We start from the raw sequence: 23496 nt of genomic DNA on the forward strand, positions 1-23496 counted from the left end.
ACGGCGCTGCAGGCGCCCCGGGTACCTGGGCCGGCGGTGCCCCCGCCGTCCCCGGGCATGCGGGCTGCAGCCCCCCAGGCTAGCCCCCCGCCCCCCCCGATCGGAGGCCGCGGGCGAGCAGCGGGCAGAGCAGGGCCTACGGCCGTCGGAGCGCCCGAACCCGGCTCGGCGTCCTGGGGCTCGCAGGTGCGGAGGCCCGCGCGGCCCCGTCGGACAGGCCAGGGCCGGAACTGCCGGGCCCGGAGGACGGCAGCCCGCAGGGTCGGCCGGGGCGGCCCACGCAGCCACACGTGGCTCTCGGCCCCTCGGCCTGAGTCGGAAAGCCTGGCTCCGGAGCAGGTTGCTGACCCGTCCTGTGCGTGTGCGGAGGAAATGATTTCATGGCTTTGGGATTTCACCACTGCAGAGGGGGCAGGGGGCCAATTCCGCTGAAACAAAGGGACAGTAATCACTGCGGCCAGAAGAGCAGTTTAACCCCGAGGTGTCTCTTTACAGCCTCGGGGACTTTCAGGGTGTTTCTCAGCTCGTTTCAGGGTCTTTCGACGGTGGACCCGATCCAGACGGGTCACTTCACTTCTGTCGGAGCGAGTTCTGGAGCCCGAGAAGGGCAAGGCGCTGTAGCCCAGCCAGGTGGATCCCCCCGCGGGAGGCCCAGAGTGCGCGGAGGAAGTGCTCCAGCTCCTCGGGTCCATCCTCTGTAAACCTCAGCCCTGATTGCCTTAGTGCCCCACAGACGCTCACGTTACGTACGCTCCACGGATCACGCTCACGCCCCAGTTTATTTTTTTAAAGACTTTATCTATTTATTCATAGAGAGAGAGAGAGAGAGAGAGAGAGAGAGAGAGGGACAGGCCGAGGGAGAAGCAGGCCCCACGCAGGCAGCCCGATGCGGGACTCGATCCCTGGTCTCCAGGATCACACCCTGGGCTGCAGGCGGCGCTAAACCGCTGCTCCACGGGGGCTGCCCTCGCACCCCAGTTTAATCCCGAACAACGTGCTGTGGTGTCCAGACAGAGCATTCACGGAGTTAGATAAAAAGTCTGGTACCGGGGCGCCTGGGTGACTCAGTCATTGAAGCGTCTGCCTTGGGCTCAGGTCGTGGCCTCAGGGTCCTGGGATCGAGCCCCACGTTGGGCTCCCTGCTCAGTGGGGAGTCTGCTTCTCCTTCTGCCCCTCTTCCCTGCTCATGTTCTCTCTTGCTCTCTCTCTGTCCAATAAATAAATAAAATCTTTACAAAAAGCTACAAAGATTAAAAAAGTCCAGTACTACGCCTTGCCTGACTGCCTACGGTCCAGCTTTGACACCGTGTCTCCCTGGTTCACCACCATATCCCCAGTTATTGGCACATAAATATATGAGGAGGAAATCCTGCTGATTAGGTTTGTTATGAACCCACAAAACCACTCCTGTTTCTCGAGAGTAATATTTTATTTAATTTATTTAAAAATGTTTTTTATTGGAGTTCGATTTGCCAACATATAGCATAACAGCCAGTGCTCATCCCATCAAGCGCCCCCCTCAGTGCCTGTCACCCAGTCACCCCCACCCCCCGCCCTCCTCCCCTTCCACCACCCCTAGTTCGTTCCCCAGAGTTAGGTGTGAGAGTAGTATTTTATTTTATTTTATTTTTTTTATTTATTCATGAGAGACACACACAGAGAGAGAGAGAGACAGGCAGAGACACAGGAGGAGGGAGAAGCAGGCTCCATGCAGGGAGCCCGATGCGGGACTTGATCCTGGGACTCCAGGATCGTGCCCTGGCCCAAAGGCTGGCGCCAAACCGCTGAGCCACCCGGGGATCCCCAAGAGTAGTATTTTAAACCTAGGTCTGTGATGCCTTGAAATTGTGCGAGGTTCATTCATTCATTCAAGTATTTACTGAGCAACTGTTCTGCACCAGGCACTGCTCAGCCACTGCTCAGCTCAGAGCAAAGCAGGGATCCAGGCAGACAGGCCCCTGCTGCCCACAGCGGGGGATGCAGGTAGGGGGCAGGGAACAGACCTCAACCAAACAAGAAAAGGACCAGGTGTGGAGAGAAGTAAGATAGGATGCTGTGCTGGTCCACGATGGTGGCTGCCACTTGAATTAGGCTGATCAGAGAAGGTCTCTAACGCGATGACAAGTTGAAGTCTCAGTGACAGGAACATCACAAAGAGCAGCGTGAAAGAGAAGAGTGTGAGTGAGAGAAAGTGGGAGACATGGGCAGGGCCAGGGCATATGGGACTTCCTCAGCCACGTTAGACTCGGCATTTTACTATCAAGGCATTAGGAGACCTTCAGAAGGGGCTCATCGATGGAACAGTATGATCCGATTTGGGGTTTTAAAAGGTCATCGAGGGCAGCCCAGGTGGCTCAGCGGTTCAGCGCCTGCCTTCGGCCCAGGGCGTGATCCTGAGGACCCGGGATCGAGTCCCACGTTGGGCTCCCTGCGTGGAGCCTGCGTCTCCCTCTGCCTGTGTCTCTGCCTCTCTCTCTCTCTGTGTCTCTCATGAATAAATAAATAAATAAAATCTAAAAAAAAAGGTCATTGACTTCTCTGTTGAGAACGGATTTATTGGGGTGTCAAAGAGTGGCTGTAGGGGATGCATGGAGAGAAGCAGGTTGATTTCGAATGTTTTCAAGAGTTCAAAGCACTTGCTAATGCTTTGCATGTTTAAAGTGGGAGCAAGGAGCACTCCAAGGTCTGGATTTAGAGAATGGTTGGAGGGTGGTAGCATTTCCTGAGATAGTGGAAGGCTGGAAGAGGGATAGGTGTGAGGGGCATGAAATCGGGGGCTAGTTTGGGGCCTGTTAAGTCGAAGAGAGAGCTATTTAAGTGGAGATGTCAGATTGTTGGTTACATGGGTCTGAAGGTCCTGGGGAAAAATCCGGGTTGGAAATACAATTGTGCACTTCATCATCAAATACGCGATAGGTAGTGTTAGGTCGATAAGGAAAGGCAGTCCAGAACGGGGGCTGGGGGGTGGGGGAGAGAGGGAGGGACGGAGAGAGGACGCACACAGGGGCGAGTGTGCACCCGGGCACATGCGTGTTTCTGATGAGAGAGGGTCCGTGCGTTTCATCAGGTCTCTAAAGGGTTCATGACCCATAAAAGGCTAGGAGTCCTCTGCCGAAATGGTGCCCCTAGAGACTGTGGCTCGAGGTAGATGCACTCGACTTGTTTTCAGGATGCTCCGAGGTGTGAGCAGATAGTTTAGAGACGGCGCATGGATCGCCCTTTGATTCCTACCTGGCCTGAGGTCCAGATCCCGTCGTGGTATCCAGAATGCTCTTCCCCTTCAGGTGGATCTTGTCTATACTACATCTACTCACTTATTCCTTTCTTCTCTCTGGCCACTTGCCTGCAGAAAGGGGGGCTGCCTTTATGCATCCCAGTTTGCAGAGACTCCTTACAGATGCCCGGTGAACGAGGCTCTCTGCAGGTGAGGCCCAGGACGGTGCCTCGGTAGCAGCTCCCTGGGTGTTTCTTTTTCTCCCCCCGCCCCGGGTGTTTCTGTTCATTTCCCTCCCAGCTACTTCTTTCTGTGCTTCGGGTTCACTGGTCACCTCTTCCGTGTCTAATGTGCTGTTACGGCGCATCCACTGGATGCTTCATTTCACATCATTGTGTTTTTTTTTTTTTAAGATTTTTTATTTATTCATGAGAGACACAGAGACAGAGGCAGAGACAGGCAGAGGGAGGAGAAGGCTCCATGCAGGGAGCCCGACGTGGGACTCGATCCCAGGACTCCGGGGTCACGCCCTGAGCCGAAGGCAGATGCTCAACCACTGAACCACCCAAGCGTCCCTCATTGTGTGTTTGTTTTTTTTTTAATTTTTATTTATTTTTTTATTTTATTTTATTTTATTTTATTTTATTTTATTTTATTTATTTTATTTTTGTGTTTTTTAAAAGAATGTATTTATTTATTCATGAGAGACACACAGAGAGAGGCAGAGACACAGGCAGAGGGAGAAGCAGGCCTCATGCAGGGAGCCCGATCTAGGACTCGATCCCAGGACCCCAGGATCACGCCCTGGGCCGAGGGAAGGCGCTTAACCGCTGAGCAGGGAGCCCAGTGCAGGCTCATCCCAGGACCCTGAGATCACAGCCTGAGCCCAAATCAAGAGTCGGCGCCCAACCGACTGAGCCACCCGGGTGCCCCCCTCCCTGCCCCGCCAAGGCTTCTTTTGAAGGTCTCTTAGGGCAGGTCTGGAGTGGCTACACTGGCAGGGCTGGTTTGGCCTATTTCTAACCCTAAGCTGTGGCCTCTCTAGGGTGTTCTCCGAGTGTTTCGGGCCTGCCCACTGTAGCAGGCCAGCGCCAAGACGCATCCCAGCCCCGCGCCAGCCGCAGCAGTCATCCCTGGATGCGCCTGCACTTTCACCCCGCGCGTGTGCTCGGTCGTGTGCCACTCAAGTCCTTATGGGGGAATGCCTGACGTAGATCTCTGGGCCTCTTCCCTTACCTGACCCCCTCCCGTCCGGTACCTTTCCCTGCAGGTGTCAGCCACCTCGACCCTCCCGAATTCCGAGCTCTGTCTTCTCAGCTCTGCGAGGCAGCTGCGCTGCGCTTGGGCCCCTCCCTGCACCGTGGCCTGGGAATGTGCGTGCTCGTCGGGCTCACCTCTTGTTTCTCTACTCACACAGGCCACAGCCCTGCGCTGACTGTCACCCAGTGTCTAAAAGCTGTCGATGCGGATACTTAGTGTAGTTTTCTGGTTGGTCTTATGGGCGGGAGATACATCCAGTGCCGGGCGCACCAGTGTGGCTGGAAGGGGAAGGTTCTCGCAGGCGGTTCAAGCACATCATAAGGGCCGAGGAATGTATTCATTTGCCGGAGCTGCTGTAACAAAGTGCCACCACCTGGGTGGCTCAGGCCACAGAAATTTATTGTCTCCCGATTTCGGAAGCTAGAAGTCTGAGATCCAGATGTGGGCAGCGTCGATGGCTCTGTCCCAGGCCGCTCTCCCTGGCTTGTTGATAGCCGTCTCCTCCCTCTGTGTGTTCGCGACATGTTCCCTCTATGGTGTCATAAGGACACCAGCCCTGTTGGGTTACGTCCCACTCTAATGGCCTCGTTTATCTTGGTAGAGACTCTGTCTCCGAATACAGCCCCACTGTGAGGTGCTGCGGGTTAGGACGTCAGCGCACATCTCTGCAGGGCCTTGCAGGGCCGGGGACCCATCATTCAGCCCTTCAGAGCGAAGTTCAGACTCCAGTCTCGGCCCCCTTCCCTGATCCCATTGCACAGCCCCCAGGTCAGCCCCGCTGGCCCTTGTGCTTCCATGGAACCTGCTGGATCACTGTCATGACACGACCTAAGAGGCGTCCGTAAGTCATGAAGGCAGCAGGCTGGGTTGGCTTCAGAGGAGGACAACATAGCTTCCGGCCTTGGAAGGACGGGAGTCCGTGATTCCGCCGCCAAGTCCATAAAAGCGAACAGACCTGTGATCCAGACCCCGCTTCCTGCAGGAGCTCGGTTTTAGCCTCCGTCAGGTTCGAGGACTGAGCACACGCCCTTTTCCACAGGCTTACAGGACGCTGCAGGCTTCTGCTGTGGGAGGTGACACCGGTGGGGTGGCAGTGAGTCAGCTCGGTGGCTGCGGCAGGAAAGGCTGATGGGGAACAGATCTTTGCTTATCAGAGCTGGACAAGGCAGCAGAGCCCTTAGTGCCCGGCGGCGGGGGGCTTCCAGAAGGGGGAAGCGGTTTCCCCAGGGCAAGCGGTACCCCGTGCCCTGGTGACAACCAGCCCCATCATCATTTTATAAGTCACTTTCTTTTCTGGTTTTAGAAGTTACTTGCAAATTGATAACGTCTTGCCACCAGCCGCGGCTGCGCCACACGGGAGGCAGGCCCAGGTGTATCCCCTCCGTGTGCAGATGCCGGGGCGTGCAGCGCTCGAGGGGGCTGCTCAGGGGCCCCCAGGGAGCCGGGGAGAAGCCGAGTGCAATGCAGGTCCTGCTTTCAATCCAGCCCCCCTTTCTCGTGCTCTGTTTCTCTGAGTCATAACTGTGGCTGATTGTTTGCATAGTGGTTTTGCTTTCTAGATCCTGTTGGGGCAGGACACGCTCGCGCTCGTGGTCCGTCCTCAACTGCTGACCCCCCCTTCCCATCTCGGCTCCCCGAGCTGCTCGCCACCTGCCCAGCAGAGGAGGGCCGGGGGGAGACAAGGGGGAGCTTGGTGCAGCCGTGCGAGGCGCAGCCCTGGCCTGGTGACATGGGAGCAGCTCCCAGGGGGGCCGAGACAGCCGCCCTCGGGCCCGCACATCCTCTGAGCTTACGGGTCCCCTGACGCAGAGCGCCCTGCTTCCTTCTGTGCCCACTGCCCGGCACGTGGTGGGCGCTTCACGACCGTTTATGGGGGGATCCGGGAACATGCCCTCTGCAGAGGAATCGGCTTACAATCTTTTTTTTTTTTTAAAGACTTTATTTATTTATTCATGAGAGACACAGAGAGAGAAGCAGAGACCCAGGCAGAGGGAGAAGAAGGCCCCATGCAGGGAGCCCGATGCGGGACTCGATCCCGGGACCCCAGGATCACGCCCTGAGCCAAAGGCAGACGCTCAACCACTGAGCCACCCAGGCGTCCCTACAATCCTTTCTATCATAGAAAAGCCCCACAGGGCAGCCCGGGGAACTCAGCAGTTTAGCGCCGCCTTCAGCCCAGGGCCTGACCCTGGAGACCCGGAATCGAGTCCCATGTTGGGCTCCCTGCATGGGGCCTGCTTCTCCCTCTGCCTGGGTCTCTGCCCCTCTCGGTCTCTCTCTGTGTCTCATGAAATAAAGTCTTAAAAAAAACAAAAGCCCCACAAACATAGCAAACCACATAAAACAAATGTATGGCCTAATTATTACTAGGTGAGCCCCCCTCTGACCACAGCCAGTTGGAAAATACCTCTGCCACCCGGTGCCTCAGTTGCCACCTCCTTCTCCCTGTGGGTAAGTCCTGCCCCGGCGTGTGTAGAAATCTCATCTTTGCATTTTTTTAGATTATTTATTTATTTATTCATGAGAGATACACACAGAGAGAGAGAGAGGGGCAGAGACCCAGGCAGAGGGAGAAGCAGGCCCCATGCAGGGAGCCCGATGTAGGACTCGATCCCGGGACTCCAGGATCATGCCCTGGGCCGAAGGCAGGCACTAAACTGCTGAGCCACCCAGGGATCCCCTTCTTTGCATTTTTTGTATTGTCTTGTCACTCAAAGGAGCATCCCCTAGGCTTTATAATTTAAAGCTTTCATCTTGGGGCACCTGGTGGCTCAGTGGGTGAAGCATCTGCCTTCAGCTCGGGTCATGGTCCTGGGGTCCGGGGATCAAGCCCCACGTGGGGCCCCCTGCTCGGCGGGGAGTCTGCTAGTCCCGTTCCCTTTGCAGATGGTGATGTGCTCTTTCTGTTATTTATTTTCCTTTATTAGAGTATATTTATCAAAAGGTGTTTGTTTGCCTTCAGCGTCCCAGGGGCATGGCTTGTCTAGGAGAAGCAGGATAACGACCCATTCCTTCCCCCTGGCTGACCAGCTCGCACGACGGGTGAAGCGGTTGGTTCCCTCACCTCCTGTGAGGGTGAAAGATGCTTTCTTCCTGTTAGATCATGAGGGATGCGTGGATTTAAACCCAGTTGGTGGGTTTCAAGCCACTCTAGTCATGACATTTATTAAAGCTCCAATCGTGCCATCCTTGGCCAGGGAGAGGGTCTGCAGGTGGGCTCCCGGGTCCGTCTGGCGTGTGGTCAGCTCGGAGAAGTTCCTCGGGGCGCTGTTGCATTGGATCTTTTTTTTTTTTCAGTTTATTTTTAAGTAATGTCTCCACCCACCATGGGGCTCGAACTCAAGCACCCTGAGATCACCCTGGCACTCAGCCAGATGCCCCGCTCGGTTTCATTGTAAAGAGCTTCACTTTGGTGCTGGCCCAGTGCTTTCGGGGGTCTCTGTTGCCTGACTGCCACCTCCCGACGAGCTCGGAGCCTGCTTCTCTCTCTCCTACCCTCCCTGTACGTGTGCTTTCTCTAATCAATCAAGTATTATTTAAAAATAGAAAATATCAGCAAAATAGAAACATGATGGAGGGCGTGCTGGTGAGTTACGCTGCCACTGTCGAGTTACTGGGTGGCTGTCACTGTTCTGCCCTGCTGAACCTCCCCTCCTCTCCTGGTCCTTGCGGGGCGAGCCTCAGCCCATCAGTCAGCATTGTGGTGCTTGGCCTGGCCCCTGTGGTTCTTACTATGACTGCAAGATGCCCTTCAGCAGCAGCTGTCCGGAAACTTCGAAGAAAGACCTGTTTATCACTCAGGAGACCCGGAAGTGACGCAGGACACCTGGGGCCACAGTGCGAGGTGCTCGGTAGACAGTGCTCACCGGGGCCTGGGGTTCTGCTCTTACGGGGGTCAAGGGTCAGGGTACGGGGTTTCAGGGGCTCACCCTGGGTAAGTTTGCAACACAAGGGTGGGGAGAGAAAAAGCAAGCAGCCCAAATGGTCAGCGGTGAAAATCAACCAAGATCCCTGAAACCAGGGAGCCCCAGAGGAGCCTCAGTGGGGCGAGGGGGCCTGCTGTCCGTCTGGTGCTGGGGCCAGCCCTGTGTTCTGGGGGAGAGTGTGCTTGAAGCCGATGCCTCTTTGAAATGCATGCCTCAGCGATGTGAGCTTGGGGCAGACACCGGTGCTTCGCTTGGCACCGTGACCCCAGGGCCTTTGCACTGGCCGCTGCCTCGGCCGTTGTTTGGGCTCGGCTCAGCCGTGCTGGAAGCTTCTGCAGGCCCAGGTCTGACAGGCACATGTGGCAGGTCACTGGCGCACGGCTGGCTGTGCTCGGGCAGGACGCACGGCGTCAGCGGACCCCGGACCCCAGGCCCCAGGCCCGTGGGCAGTTCACTCGAGGCCCACCGTGCGCGCCGCTCGGCTTCCCCTTTCCGAGGCCGTTTCGGGAAGTGCCGCACACTTCCTCTCGGCCTTGCCCTCGGAAGGCTGGGGGTACCCTGCGCCCCGTGAGGGCTCCCCGAGGCCCGGCTGTGGGGGCACCTCCCGTCTCGGGGCCTTCCGGCGAGCACGCCAGCCCCTCTCCTCCTCCCAGGGCCCCCCTGCCAGCCCCGAGCCCCCGAGTCCCCGAGTCCCCGCCGCGAGCCCACCTGTGGCCCCAACCGCCCGTCTAGGCCCGTCTAGGCTTTTCTAGTCCCCGGCGCCCCCCGACGGACCAGCTCATCTGGGATGATCGCCCTCCCCCCTCCCCGTTCCTCGACGTGCTGGTGCCCGCCGCGCCTGAGCAGGTGGTGCGGGCCTGGGGTCTCAGGGTCCCGGGGGGCGGGAGCCGGGTCGCCCCAGACGGCGGCTCTTCCTCTTCCCCTGCCCCTGGGCCGAGCGGGGTGCTTGTAAATGTGTCAGGCGTAAATGAAGCCGGAGATACAAAAGACTTCCTGTCCCAGTGGTCACCAAGCCTCCTGGCAGAAGCCCACGCTTCCTGCTGTCACACATGCCACCGCTCAGAAGAGCAGACCGCACGGCGATAAATCTCCCCGGGCTGCCGCCTGCAGCAGGCCGACCCCCGGGCAGCGGCACTGCCACCTCGCGAGCGCTCCGCCCAGGTGCAAGGCGCCGTGGCACTGTCGGGCACCGGGGACCTGGGGCCCTCCCCGCTCGGGGACACGCGCGGCCCTTCGCACCAGCGACGGCTCCCGGGACGGCGGGGCCCAGGGGCCGGCCAGAGCAGCCCGCCGGCCCCGTGCTGCTTGTCCCAGTGGCTCTCAGCGGGGCGCCAGGGCTCCGGTCACTGTCCCTGCCCTGTGCCACCCCCAGCCTTTAGGATGCGCAGAAGACACCGGTTTCTACCTGCCCCCCCGGGGCGTCCCCATCCCGGATTGGGAGACGCTGGCATTTAGGAGGCGAAGGCCCAGGGGTCTTCCAGCTTTAAAAATAAATCCTGGGTGGCACAGACAGTTGGGCGGGCACCCAAACCCCAATTGGGGGTTTTGGCTCAGGCCATGATCTCCGACTCATGGGATTGAGCCCCACGTCGGGCTCCATGCTAATGTGGAGTCTGCTTGAGACTCTCTCCCTCTCCATCTGTCCCTCACACCACTTGTGTTCTCTCTCTCTCTCGCTTTCTCTCTGTTTCAAATAAAAAAAAATCCTTTGGCCCAGAGCTCTCCCACTTTATATCCAGATATCACTAAAGAATCCCTCTCTATTTTTTAAAAAGATTTTATTTATTCATGAGAGACAGAGAGAGAGAGAGAGAGGCAGAGACCCAGGCAGAGGGAGGAGCAGGCCCCACGCAGGGAGCCCGATGTGGGACTCGATCCCGGGACCCCAGGGTCACACCCTGAGCCAAAGGCAGGTGCTGAACCACAGAGCCACCCAGGTGCCCCCCTCTCTACTTTCTTTAAATCTCACATCCAGTACCGGTTCCTTCCACCCTCACTGCAGTCCCAGTCCCTACCCACAGCTGGGCCCCGTACTTAAGTTCTCTGGACCCTACTGTTCTCACACATATAACGGACGTAAAGGAGTTACCTCTGCCATAGGATAGTTTCGGACACTAACTGGGTTATGGTAAAGCACTTGGGTGTCAACTCCAGATGACAGTCATGCTGTCAAATGTGTGTGATTTTTCTTTTCTCGTTGAGCAACTGTCGAGAAGTTGAGTAACAGCGGTAGATGGTACAGAGGTGGGCAGGCCGCCTGTGTGTTTGATTTCGATGTCTGGCCGTGGCTTTTGCGTTGAGGTGGCTGATGGTAAGGAAGCTTTCTTCTCATCCATTCCTGAGAATTTTTTCGGCCCGAGTATACATACTTTCTAGTACATACCTTTGCTGCACCGACGGTGATGGTTGCACAGCTCTGGTCCTCTGACCTGGGGGTGTGAATGCCGGAACTACACTCCCCACTCGGGACCCGTCCTTGCGATCGCGGAATAAAACAGACTTGAAGACGGTGCCCTAGTCATTAAATCCAAAGCTCGGTGGACTTTGCAGTTCATTGTTGGAACGGCTGATTTGTTTTTCTGCTGTCCCTGTCATGAAATCGGTTTGGCGGAGGCTGAGAAGCAGGAGCGGTCGGTCCAGTAACGTGTCGTTGACTTGCCTCTCTGCAGGCCTGGCGCAAGCGCTGGTTTGTCCTCCGGCGGGGCCGCATGAGCGGCAACCCCGACGTCCTGGAGTACTACAGGAACAAGCACTCGAGCAAGCCCATCCGCGTGATTGACCTCAGCGAGTGTGCCGTGTGGAAGCACGTGGGCCCTGGCTTCGTCCGCAAGGAATTTCAGAATAACTTCGTGTTCATTGTCAAGACTACGTCTCGTACATTTTATCTGGTGGCCAAGACCGAGGTAGAAATGCTGGTGTGGGTGTACAGCATCAGTCAGGTCTGCAACCTCGGCCACCTGGAGGATGGTGCAGGTGAGAGCAGGGTCGGGGGTTCCGTGCGCCAGGGGGTGGCCCGGGGCGCTGCAGGTGCACCGGAGAGCTTGCGTGGGAAAAGCAGGGCCGATGCCAGGCCCACCTCCTCAAGGGGGCTTGGACAGGCTACTGGAAGTCAGCAATTCTCCCACAAGCCACAGGTCTAGAGGTGGCTTCTTTCACCTGGGTCTACACTGCAGGCCCGAATGCCCTACACACTGAACGTTACAGGTGACTTCAGTGGCTTCGAAGCCACTCCACAGCTTTGCCTTTATCGGCCACAGACAACCAGATGCAATAAAAGTAGGGTGTGGGTGAGCGTGTCCTATAGGGCCCTGATTTTCCCCCATCCTGTTGCTGCTGCTGGTTTCCTAGAACTATTAGTTATCAGCGTTTTTCTACGGTTCCTGGAACTCTAGTTCTTGGGCTGTCTATTGGGTTGTTCGGCACTGGATGGTAGAAAGATAGGACTTGGCCACTTCTCGTGGGCGGGGAAGATTTCTCTTATCTGCAATCAGCTTGAGGTCTGTGCAGGGCCAATTAAGCTCTGAGGTTGCTCTGGGCCACGTGTGAGCTCGCTCTCCTGCTCTCTTTGCCTCCCGTTTGCTTTCTCTCACTCTCACTCTCTCTCTTTTATCCACGTGCACGCACATGTGTTCCTGTGTGATACACCGGGCATAGCACGCCTAGCGTTACAGCTCACGTACCTTCACGGAGTTGGCCGTTGGGCCCCTGACATCGTTGCACCGGGCCCCGATCCTCAGCCTGCGACACGGGGGGTGTGATTTCCTTTAGCCCGTTGGTCTAGTAGAGGAAACCTCAGCCCTAGATTCCAGGGTCCGGGGGCTTCACCCTTAACAGCAGGCTTGTCACCTGCCCCCGAAACACACAGTGGGCGCTAGGTGGCGGCGGCGGGTCGTCCGCAGGGCCCTGGGCCGCCCCGGGGGTGCCTCCCGAGCTCCAGTCCTCTGTTCCCGAACCCGGGAAGTCTATTAAGTGCAGCTAGCCCTGCACTCCCATTACTGAGCTTCGAGAGCACTGAATTTAAAGGAAATGAAGTGATGGCTGGCTCTGCATCCTTGCCACAACACATGAGCTCGCCTGCAAGGCTGCAGTGCATCCTCCGTGGCCGGAGTCCAACGTGGCGCAAGCAAGCGGAGCGGCCCTGACCGGCTCTTCCAGGCCTGCCGCTCCCTCTTCACCCCCCTAGTCCCTCCCTTCAGCCCACCCCACGGGCGTATCCGTGTGCCGTGTTGTGCGTCTCCTCCTGCGGGAGTGTCCTGAAACGAAGACCGATATGTAACCTGTTTCCTGGTATCCGGGGAGGAACAGGAATGACTCAGGCACCAGGCAGAGAGTGGACAGGCCTGGCAGGAAGTCAGGGGAAGGTGGAAAGTGCCCCCTCTGAGCTTTATCGGTCCCCGTAGCCCCCCACCTTCGTTTTTAGGAGGATGTAAGAGCAGAGTCCTCTTCATCTGAGAACCACACCCGAAGGCCTTTCTTGTGGCTTTTCACAGAAAGCGTTTGGTCCTGTATCCAGCAAGCACAGCCCGTGAACGCGTCGCGCATAGTGTGGCCGGGAGCTCGGGTGATCCCGGGCTGGTTCTGTGGCGTATGCACTAGTAGCATCCGCACTTTACACAGAAGGAGCCTTGCAGCAGGTAGGGAGCGTGCCTGAGGTCGCAGCAGCTAGGTGGAGAGCCTGGCCTTGAACTCAGGCGGCTCTGGGCCCCTCTGACTCAGGAATCCTGAACTTGCGCCAGGGGGTTCAAAGGGGAAATACAAGCAGGCTTTCCATTGGCAGTTTGAGAACATCCTGCTCCTTGAGAAATCCCGCCTTTAGCAGCCATCACACCCTATATGTTTCTTCCCTCTTCCTTTCACATCGTTAACAGTGTTCTTTATTTATGTTTTACTTGTCTGTCTCCTCTTGTCTGTAGACTCCAGTGAGGGCACAGTGTGTCTTGCAGGGTGAGATCAGTCGGGCGTGCAGGGTAGGTGCGATAGGCGGCGTCCTGCATGGACGTGAACAGACGTAGGAATCTCCATATGCAGCCATACATGCGTGCAAAACGCGGCAGCATGCACATGCGTGTGCATAGAAATAGGTGTGTGTGTGTGTGTGTGTGTCTATTTGTTGAGTGAATAAACAGTAATGCGGGCTGCGGCCCACGGCCATGGGGAAGCTGTGCGGAGACGCCGTCAGTGCGGGTCTGTAGGCCAAGAATGCTTGGCTTTTTTTACTCTTAATTGATTCAACACTTCGCCCCTGGAACATTGGCCTCGCTCCCCAGACATTGTTTATGGGCTGGGGAAACGGCCTCCTCCGCCGCACAAACACCAGCTGTGATTCGCATCTTCTCTGGCCTCGGGGACGCGCGATGGCCGTTCCGCGCCGCCAACCCGGGAAATGGTTTCTCCAGCAGCCCCCGCGGAGCGCTGGCCTGGGCCGCCCGCCTCCCTGCAGCCGCCGGCCGGGCCCCCCCCCGCGCCGCCCCCCGCGCCCCCCCCCGCCGCCCGCGCGCTGGGCGCCTCCTTGCCGAGGGGCGAGCTCCGCGGAGCGGCCGACGACAGCCGGAGCGAGGCCGACTTTCTGTCCCTTCCCGATTACCTGGTCCTGTCCCACTGCGAGAGCGGACGGCCGCGCCACGCCAGGTACGCTAGCGCGCGTGGGTGGGCAGCGGGCGCGCCGCGCGGCCCTCCCTGCCACCGGGCCCCACGCCGTGACGCGGCCGCCGCCCCCCAGCCGGTCCCGTGCTCTTCCCCGCAGCCTGCCCTCCAGGTGCGACAGCTGGCCCCACGCGGAGCGCCCCCCGGAGCCCACGTCGTGCGACGACGTGTTCGTGGCCTGCGCGCCCCCCCCGCGCTCCTCCCCGCGCCCCGACGGCTCGGCCCGCGCGCCCAGGGAGCCGGACCCCGCGCCCCGCACGCCGCCCCCGCGCCCCCCGAAGCCGAGCCACCTGTCCGAGCGGCGCCAGGACGCGCAGCCCGAGGGCGCGGCGGCGTCCAGAAGAGTCTCCCTGTCCGGCCTGGACAACGTGAGGACCCGGAGAGGTAAGGCGGGTCCCCGCCGCCGCCACCTCCGCAGTCCCGGGACCCCGCCGGGGACACACGCTGGCATCGCCACCTCCGTTCAGCCCGGTGCCAGGCTCGGCTGTCGCGTGGCCCGCAGCTCTCTCAGTTGCCGGCCATCCCCCCGCCCCGCACGTCCTCGCCACTGTTAGTGACCCTGCCCAGTGGTGTCCCCATCAAGGTCACGCTGGCCCAGACCTCTGGGCCGCTTCGGGGGACACGCCCTGCCGGGGCCCTCTCTGCCTTTTCCTGTACAGCTGCTAATTCTGATGACGTTGCCCCACTGCCTCTCCCGCGCTCGCTCTCTCTCCCCCCCCCACCCCCCACCAGCACCCTGTCCAGGCAAACATAATGGATGTGATCACCCCCACACTGCTGCCTATAACGTGGGATCCTAAAGGGATTCTGTAGGTTTGAGGATCGCTGACTCCTTTCAAATTGTGTGAGTTTCTCACTCTGCCAGTGGCCCTGGCAAAGACTCCCCCCACGTCCCCAGTGGTGTGACCTTTACACGTGACTTCTTTCTGCTGACCTCGATCACATGACTATATGCTGAACACAAAGGGTCTTCAGGTGCCACCGTGTGCACAGTGAGCAAAAAGGGCAAAGTGAAAAAATACACGAGCAGATTTGGGGAAGTGAAATGACTAGACCAGTAAAATGGTAAAATAAGAAAGTGACTCAACAGTCTTGAATTGGGGGGATCCCTGGGTAGCTCAGTGCTTTAGCACCTGCCTTTGGCCCAGGAAGTGATGCTGGAGTCCCAGGATCAAGTCCCACATTGGGCTCCCTGCATGGAGCCTGCTTCTCCCTCTGAGTCTCTGCCTCTCTCACTCTTTCTGTCTCTCATGAATAAATGAATAAAAAACATCTTTAAAAAAAAAGTCTCGAACTGGGACACCTGGGTGGCTCAGTCACTGAAGCATCTACCTTCAGCACAGCTCATGACCTCAGGGTCCTGCATGCAGCCGCTGCATCGGGCTCCCCGCTGCTTCTCCCTCTTCCCCTTCCCCTTGCTCGTGCTCTCACGCCTTCTCTCTCTCTCTCAAATAAATAAATAAATTTTTTTTTTTTTACAGTCTCAAATGGAAGGGGCACCTGGCTGGCTCAGTTGGTAGAGCGTGCGACTCTTGATCTCAGGGCTGTGACTTCAACCCCACATTGGGTGTAGAGATTAGTAAAAAGATAAAATCTTTTTTGTAGGGTCTCAACTTGAACCAAAAATTGAGATTTAAAATTTCAAGACAGGCCAAAAACAATTACGTTGTGTTCTTTTACACGAAGGCAACAGTCTCATCAGAATTAAAGTCATTAAGATAGAGGTTTTGGCCATGAAACAAAGACCCCAAACGACGGTGATGGGCAGAAGCAAAATGGAGCCAATAAAGCAGAGGGAATATGTCAGATTGGTTGTTCTCCTCCCCATTGAGGGCGGCCTGGAATCGACGGTTGTGACAGCGGAGTGGGGTCAGGGTTCATTAGGGTCCACAGGGATCTCCTTCCAGTGACCCAGCACCCTGGACTGCAAAGGCCCCCGGATTCCCAATGCTCTCCGGAGCCCCCTTGGCCATAACCAAATGCTATGTATGGGACAGTGTGCATCTCGGCTCTGCTTCCACTCCCGCCGGGCCCTGTGGTCCAGTCCACACCAGTGCCACCCACCCGGAATTACTGGCCCTTCGGTCTTGAAGTCTTCTCACCTGTTCTTTGATTTGTGGTTTTTAGCGAAGTCTTGCATCTCTCTTATTATGTTCCCACTGAGTTCTTATTTTACAGTGTTCTTGGCACTGGTATTTTAGTGACTTTTTTGCTATTGTATAAAAATTAGTTTAGTTTTTGTGTTTTTTTTAAGATTTTATTTATTTATTCATGACACACACAGAGAGACCCAGGCAGAGGGAGAAGCAGGCTCCATGCAGGGAGCCCGATGCGGGACTCGATCCCGGGGCTCCAGGATCAGGCCTTGGGCTGAAGGCGGTGCTAAACTGCTGAGCCACCCGGGCTGCCCTAGTTTTTGTGTTTTGACTTCGTATCAAACTTTCCTAAACTATATATTAAGTTGCATTTTCTTTGTATACAATCATATCACAAGCAAATGCTTATAATAGTTGCATTTCATTTTTTATTACACGTATCTCTCCTTCACTTTTTCTCCCATCACTGCTTGGGCTACGAAGTCCAGGACATTGTGGCATAGGAGTGGTCATAACAGGGATCCTTGTCTTATTCCTGGTCTCAGATGCAAAGCTCCTAGCATTTCACCATTACAGTGTGACGTGCAGATTTTTGTTGATACGATTCATACAACTTAGTAAAGACATTCTCTGATAACCCTACTTTGCTGAGTGTTATTTTTTTAAAAGATTTTATTTATCCATGAGAGAGACAGAGAGGCAGAGACCTAGGCAGAGGGAAAAGCAGGCTCCCTGCAGGGAGCCTGACAGGAGACCCGATTCCAGGACCCTGGGATCACACCCTGAACCAAAGGCAGACGCTCAACCACTGAGCCACCCAGGTGCCCTACTGAGTGTTATTTTTAAAAAATCATACTAGACACTGAATTTGTTGAAACATTTTATGACCTGTGATTTTTCTCTTTTATCCTCTTAATGTGAGGAAGTTCATTGATTGACTTTTTTTGAAGACCAAACCAACCCTGCATTCCTGAAATAAACTCAACTTCGTCATAAAGAGTATCCTTTAAATAAACTATTAGATTTGTTTTGCTCATACTTTGTTTTGAACTTGTTTTTTGATATGTGTTTCTGAGGGAGATTGTCCTGTGATTTTCTTTTCTCGTGATAACTGTCAGGTTTTTTGTTTTGTTTTTTTAAAGATTTAATTTATTTATTCTTGAGAGACACACAGAAAGAGAAAGAGAGAGAGAGGCAGAGACACAGGCAGAGGGAGAAGCAGGCTCCATGCAGGGAGCCCGAGGTGGGACTCGATCCCGGGACCCCAGGATCAGGCCCTGGGCTGAAGGCGGCGCTAAACCACTGAGCCACCCGGGCTGCCCAGGTTTTGGTTTAAAAAAAAAAAAAAAGATTATGCTGAAGTTGCCCTCTTTTTGATTATTTGGAAAAATTTAGTTGATTTTAGTAGAATTTACTAGAAAATTATTATTTGGAAACATTTAGTTGATTTAGTAGAATTTACTAGAAAAGCCATTGGGGCATGGGGTTTGCTTTGTGGAAAGATGTTTCAATTACGGAATCAATTTCTTTCTTTAGTCTTTGGTAGACTATTCAGATTTCTTATGTTTTTCAAGCAATTTCTTTATTTCTCCTGATTTTTCGAATTTATTGTCATAAAATTGATTATAATAGCCTCTTGCTATCTGTAGGATCTATGAGAATAGTTTCTTTTCATTCCTGATACTAAAAATGTGAACTTCGTCTGTTTTTCTTTATTAATCTTGCTGGCAGTTTATCAGTTTTACTAGTTGTTTTGTTTTAAGTAAGCGCTACGCCCAACGTGGGCTTTGCACTCAGGACCCTGAGATGAAGACTTACATGCTCTACCTACTTAGCAGCCAGGCCTCCTTGGTTTGCTTTTTTTTTTTTTAACCAGAGTACAAGGTTTAGCTTTGTTGTTTTTTTTTTCTCCATTGTATATTTGTTTTCTGTTGCATTAATTTTTGCTCATATCTTTATTATTTCCTTCCTTCTTGGGTCAGCAAACTGTGGCCTCTGGGCCAAATCTGACCGACAGCCTGTTTTTTTACAGCCCACCAACTAAGAATGGTTTTTACACTTAAAAAAAAGTATTTATTTATTCATGAGACACACAGAGAGAGAGAGAGAGAGAGAGAGAGAGCGCCAGGGACACAGGCAGAGGGAGAAGCAGGCTCCATGTAGGGAGTCTGACGCGGGACTCGATCCCGGGTCTCCAGGATCACACCCTGGGCCAAAGGCGGTGCTAAACCGCTGAGCCATCCGGGCTGCCCAGATTTTTACACTTTTAAGGGGTTGTAAAAAAAAAATACTATCTGGTTCTTTCCAGAAAAAGTTTCCCTTGCTGTACTTCCTTGGAGGTAATTTGCATATTTTAAATTTATTTCTTTCGATGGATGGGTGGCCTGTTGAATTTACTCCTTTCTTTTTTAACTAACGTACGTGTTTAAGGCTACAAATTTTCTGTGAACGCTGTCTCAGCCGCACCCCACACATTTTGAGATGTCCTATTTTCATTTTCATTCAGTTCAAAATATTTTCTAGTTTTCACTGTGGTCCCTTCTTTGCCCCGTGCATTACTTGAAACTGCATTTCTGGGGCACCTGGGTGGCTTGATGGCTGAGTGTCTGCCTTGGGCTCAGGTCGTGATCCTGGGGTCCTGGGATCGAGTCCCGCATCCGGCTCCCTGCTCTGTGGGGAGCCTGCTTCTCTCTCTGCCTCTACAGCCCTGCTTGTGCTCACTCACAATCTCTCTCTCTTTCTCATTCCAATAAATAAATAAACAAATAAATAAAAATAAATAAAATCTTATAAAACCCCAACAACCCTGTATTTCTTAATTTCCAAACCTGAGAATTTTCTGGTTCTTCTTCTCGTTGAATATGTTTTGGTTAGAGAACATCCTCTAGTTCAGTCCTTAGAAATTGGAGTTCTTCGGCGGCTCAACACACGGGTATTTCTGGGAATGTTGCAGACATCCCTGGCAAGGATGCCTGTGCCCTGAGACTGCTCAGCGAGGCAGTGTACGCCAGGTCGCTCAGGTCAAGGGCTTCAGTGGCCGTGTCACTCGTCCCCCCTCTGGCTGCACTGATTTTCTGTGTCCTCCTTGCACCAGTCACCGAGAGAGCTATGTTCCAGTCTACCCCTGTGATCGAAGAGTCTTTCTCCCTTCTAATTCTGCCCAATTTTTGTGTGTATGATTTAAAGCTATGTTATTAGTTACAAACCTCTTATGATTTTATATATTTGTACTGAATTGAAGCTTCCCAATCTGTCATGACTCTAGGAATGTTTTTGTCTTAAACTCCATTTTATATGGTATCAATACACCCAGGCCTGTATGAAGTACTAAATGCTGCTAACCCATACCAACCGGCATCCCGTGGGTTAGTATTGGCATGGTCCATACCGTCTCATTGTTTGGCTTCCATCTTTTCCATGACTACATTTTAGGATATGTTTCTTATAAAAAAAATAGTGATTTTGTATTGCTATTGAAAATTTGTTCATCTATTCTGCTAGCCTTTCTCTTTTAACTGGAAAGGTTAACTCCTCTACATTAATTAGATTCATTTGTACCATTTTATTTTGTGGTTTCTGTTTCTCCTGTAAGTACGAAATTTCTTACATGTAATCTCATTCCTTCCTTTCTTCTGAATTCAGTTTGCTACCTCTTTTCAGTTTTGTTTCTCACCTCTTTTCAGTTTTCACTTCTACTGATTTGGAAGTTATACATTCCATTTCTTTCTTTTAAGATTCTATTTATTTATTCATGAGAGACACACAGAGAGAGAGGCAGATCCAGGCAGAGGGAGAAGCAGGCTCCATGCGGGGAACCCGATGTGGGACTCGATCCTGGAACTCCAGAATCACGCCCTGAGCTGAAGGCAGACGCTCAACCACTGAGCTACCCAGGCGTCCCTACATTAAGCTTTTTTCTAGTTAATCATTGCTCATGGTGTCTCACAACTTCATTCTGAGATGATTTTAATTCTTTTTGAGGTTTATTGATTCATAGTTGCTATATCTTCAAATATTGCTTCTCCTCTGTTCCTATTTTTCCTCTGGGGCCTCAGTTATATGTATTATATATTTCACACTCTGTCTTGTGTGTTTCTTGAATTCTCTCTTTTTTTAAAAACTTGTATTTAGGGGACCCCTGGGTGGCTCAGCGGTTTAGCTCTGGCCTTTGGCCCAGAGCGCGATCCTGGGGTCCTGGAATCGAGTCCTGCATCGGGCTCCCTGCATGGATCCTGCTTCTCCCTCTGCCTGTGCCTCTGCCTCTCTCTTTCTCTCTCTCTCTCTCGAATAAATAAATAAAGTATTTTAAAAAACTTGTATTTATTTGACAGACAGAGGGAGAGATGCAGGCAGAGGGACAAGCAGGCTCCCTGCTGAGCAGAGAGCCCAATGTGGGACTTGATCCCATGACCCTGAGATCATGACCTGAGCCCAAGGCAGATGATGAACCGGCTAAACCACCCAGGTGCCCCTTGAATTCTCGTTTACACTTTTCACCTCTTAGTACTGAATTCTAATAATTTTTTTAATTTTTGAAGTCTCTATTTGTCCCAAATCTTCTGTATAACTCATTTTTTAAAAAATATTTTATGTATTTATTCATGAGAGACACAGAGAGGCAAAGACACAGGCAGAGGGAGAAGCAGGCTCCCTGCGGGGAGCCCAATGTGGGACTCGATCCCAGGACCCCGGGGTCATGCTCTGAGCTGAAGGCAGTCAGACACTCAACCACTTGAGCCACCAGGTGTCCCTATCTTATTTTTTTTTATCTTATTTTTTTAACATGGTTTTCTTTTGGTTCTTTGGACATATTAATAATAGTAGTTTTGAAGTCTTTTCTGCTCATTCCAAGATCTAGAACTTCTCAGAGACAGTTTTTATTAACTGGTTTTTTTTTTTCCTGTGTGTGGATCATTATTCTTCCCCTTCTTTGCATCTATTTCAATTTTTTGTTGAAAACTATTTTAAAATTTTATTTTTATTTTTTAAAAAGATTTTATTTATCTAATCATGAGAGACACAGGGAGAGAGAGAGGCAGAGACCCAGGCAGAGGGAGAAGCAGGCCTCATGCAGGGAGCCCGATGTGGGACTCGATCCCGGGTCTCCAGGATCACGCCCTGAGCTGAAGGCGGCACTAAACCGCTGGGCCACCTAACCTGTAATTTTCTAATTTGCTTTATTTTTATTAGGTTGAGCTACCAAAGTTATACTTACTTCATAAAAAGAATTAGAAATACGTTTTTATTTTCCTATGCTTCGGAACAATTTGTGTAGCACCGTTCTTTGGAAGTTTGGTAAAATTCCCCGTGGAAATCATGTGGTTGTGATGCTTTGGGGAGGTAGCTCCATGGTGAATTTTTTCTGTTTTATTCTGGGGTAATTTACACGGACAAGATTTCTATTCTTATTTGGGTCACTTTTGGTCTGCTTTATTTTCCTAGGAAATTATGCATTTCATTTAGATTTTAAGATTTGTGTAGAAATTGGTGCAGAATTGTCTTGTATTTCTTTCAAGTACCTCAATGATAATTTCCTCCTTTTCAGTTCTTATTTTGTTTTTTGTTTTTTTCAGTTCTTATTTTCTATATTTGTGCTATTCCCCTCTCACTTTATCGATTAGATTGGCTAATCGGTTGCCTTTTGTATTTTTTTTCTCCCAGGAAGCAAAGATTTTGATTTTTTAGGACTATTTTTAAGTGATCTCTGTGCCTAATGTAGGGCTTGAACTCAAAACCCGGAGATCAAGAGTCACATGCTCCACCGACTGAGCCAGTGAGGTGCCCCAAAGATTTTTTTTCTTTTTTAAGATTTTGTTTCTTTCTTTCTTTATTTTTTAAAAATTTTTATTTATTATTTTTTCATGAGAGACACACACACACACACAGAGGCACAGACACAGGGAGAAACAGGCTCCATTCCATGCAGGGAGCCTGACGTGGGACTTGATCCCGGATCTCCAGGACCACACCCGAGACTGAAGGTGGCGCTAAGCCACTGAGCCACCCGGGCTGCCCAAGATTTTGTTTCTTTAAAATTAAGTCTACTCTTGCTCTACACTCTACGATTTTCTGCTTTTATATTTATTTTGTGATGTCTTTTGGTTTTCTCTGTTGTTCTTTCTCTAGCTTTGAACTATTTCCAAGTATTTATTTATTTTCATTCTGTCATTTTATCAATATAGCCATTGTAATAGAATTTAGCATCTTGGATAGAGTTGACTCTCCAGGTAATCCAGGTACTTGGCAGGCCCTTTCAGTATGTGGTGTCAGGTGTACTTTGTTTATGGACTTTTGCTTGGATTATATTCTTAAATATTAGTACTATACCATGGTTTGGTTTTCCTTCTTTGAGGAATCTAATAATAAATATGTATACTGCATCTTTGCGTGTCTTCTATGTCAACCATTTTTTCTGTGATTCTCTTTCTTTCTTTTTTATTCTTTTAGTTGTTTTCTGGCATTTCTTCAATGGCACTTATTAAATTTTCTGTTGAATCTCTCTTTCCCTGGAAATCTTGTAATTTAGGCTTCATTTCTGAGGCTGGTTTTATCTTTCTCTTCACTTTCTTTCCTGAGTACATCATTCAATTCTTATTTCATTATGTCTGTTTTTTTTTTATTATTTATTTATTTTTTTATTTATTTACGATAGTTACACAGAGAGAGAGCTAGAGAGAGGCAGAGACATAGGCAGAGGGAGAAGCAGGCTCCATGCACCGGGAGCCTGACGTGGGATTCGATCCCGGGTCTCCAGGATCGCGCCCTGGGCCAAAGGCAGGCGCTAAACCGCTGCGCCACCCAGGGATCCCATGTCTGTTTTTTCAACCATTTCTGTCCTTTGTTTTTAAAGATTTATTTATTCAAAAAATTTTTTAAAAAGATCGATTTATTTATTTATTTATTTATTTATTTATTTATTCATATGAGACAGAGAGAGAGAGAGAGAACACAAGCAGGGGGAGAGAGAGAGAAGCAGGCTTCCCACTGAGTATGGAACCCAATGCGGGGCTCAATCTCAGGACCCTGAGATCATGACCTGAGTTGAAATTAGGAGTCAGATGCTAAACTGACTGAGTCACTCAGGTACCCCTTTTCTTTGTGTTAAAGCAAAATGTTGGGAATAAAATTGATATCTAATATTAGAATATTCAAATGATGGTCCATCATTTATAATGAATAAAATTGATATTTAATATTAGAATATTCAAATGATGGCCCATCATTTATAATGATCATCATTACAATGAAACATAAGGCCAGTGAATAAAAAAGAATTAAAAAAAATAAAATAAAAAGGCCAGTGAATAAAAGAATGAAGAAACTCTTTATTGTGTTTCTCTGCCCTGATCTCCAAGAT

The 23496-nt window shown here is 52.0% G+C and overlaps 1 protein-coding gene across 1 annotated transcript in view; it reads left to right on the forward strand.

Moving 5' to 3' along the window:
* The window catches only part of GAB3 (GRB2 associated binding protein 3), an 81668-nt gene that overhangs the window by 29437 nt on the left and 28735 nt on the right, over nucleotides 1-23496 (forward strand). The window contains exons 2-4 of the mRNA XM_072816424.1: nucleotides 11070-11373; nucleotides 13797-14028; nucleotides 14156-14427. Coding sequence (XP_072672525.1) covers nucleotides 11070-11373; nucleotides 13797-14028; nucleotides 14156-14427 — 808 coding nt within the window. The remainder of the gene's footprint in view (nucleotides 1-11069; nucleotides 11374-13796; nucleotides 14029-14155; nucleotides 14428-23496) is intronic.

Source organism: Canis lupus, chromosome X, assembly GCF_048164855.1.
Source record: "Canis lupus baileyi chromosome X, mCanLup2.hap1, whole genome shotgun sequence".
In the NCBI taxonomy this organism is placed as follows: Eukaryota; Metazoa; Chordata; class Mammalia; order Carnivora; family Canidae; genus Canis; species Canis lupus.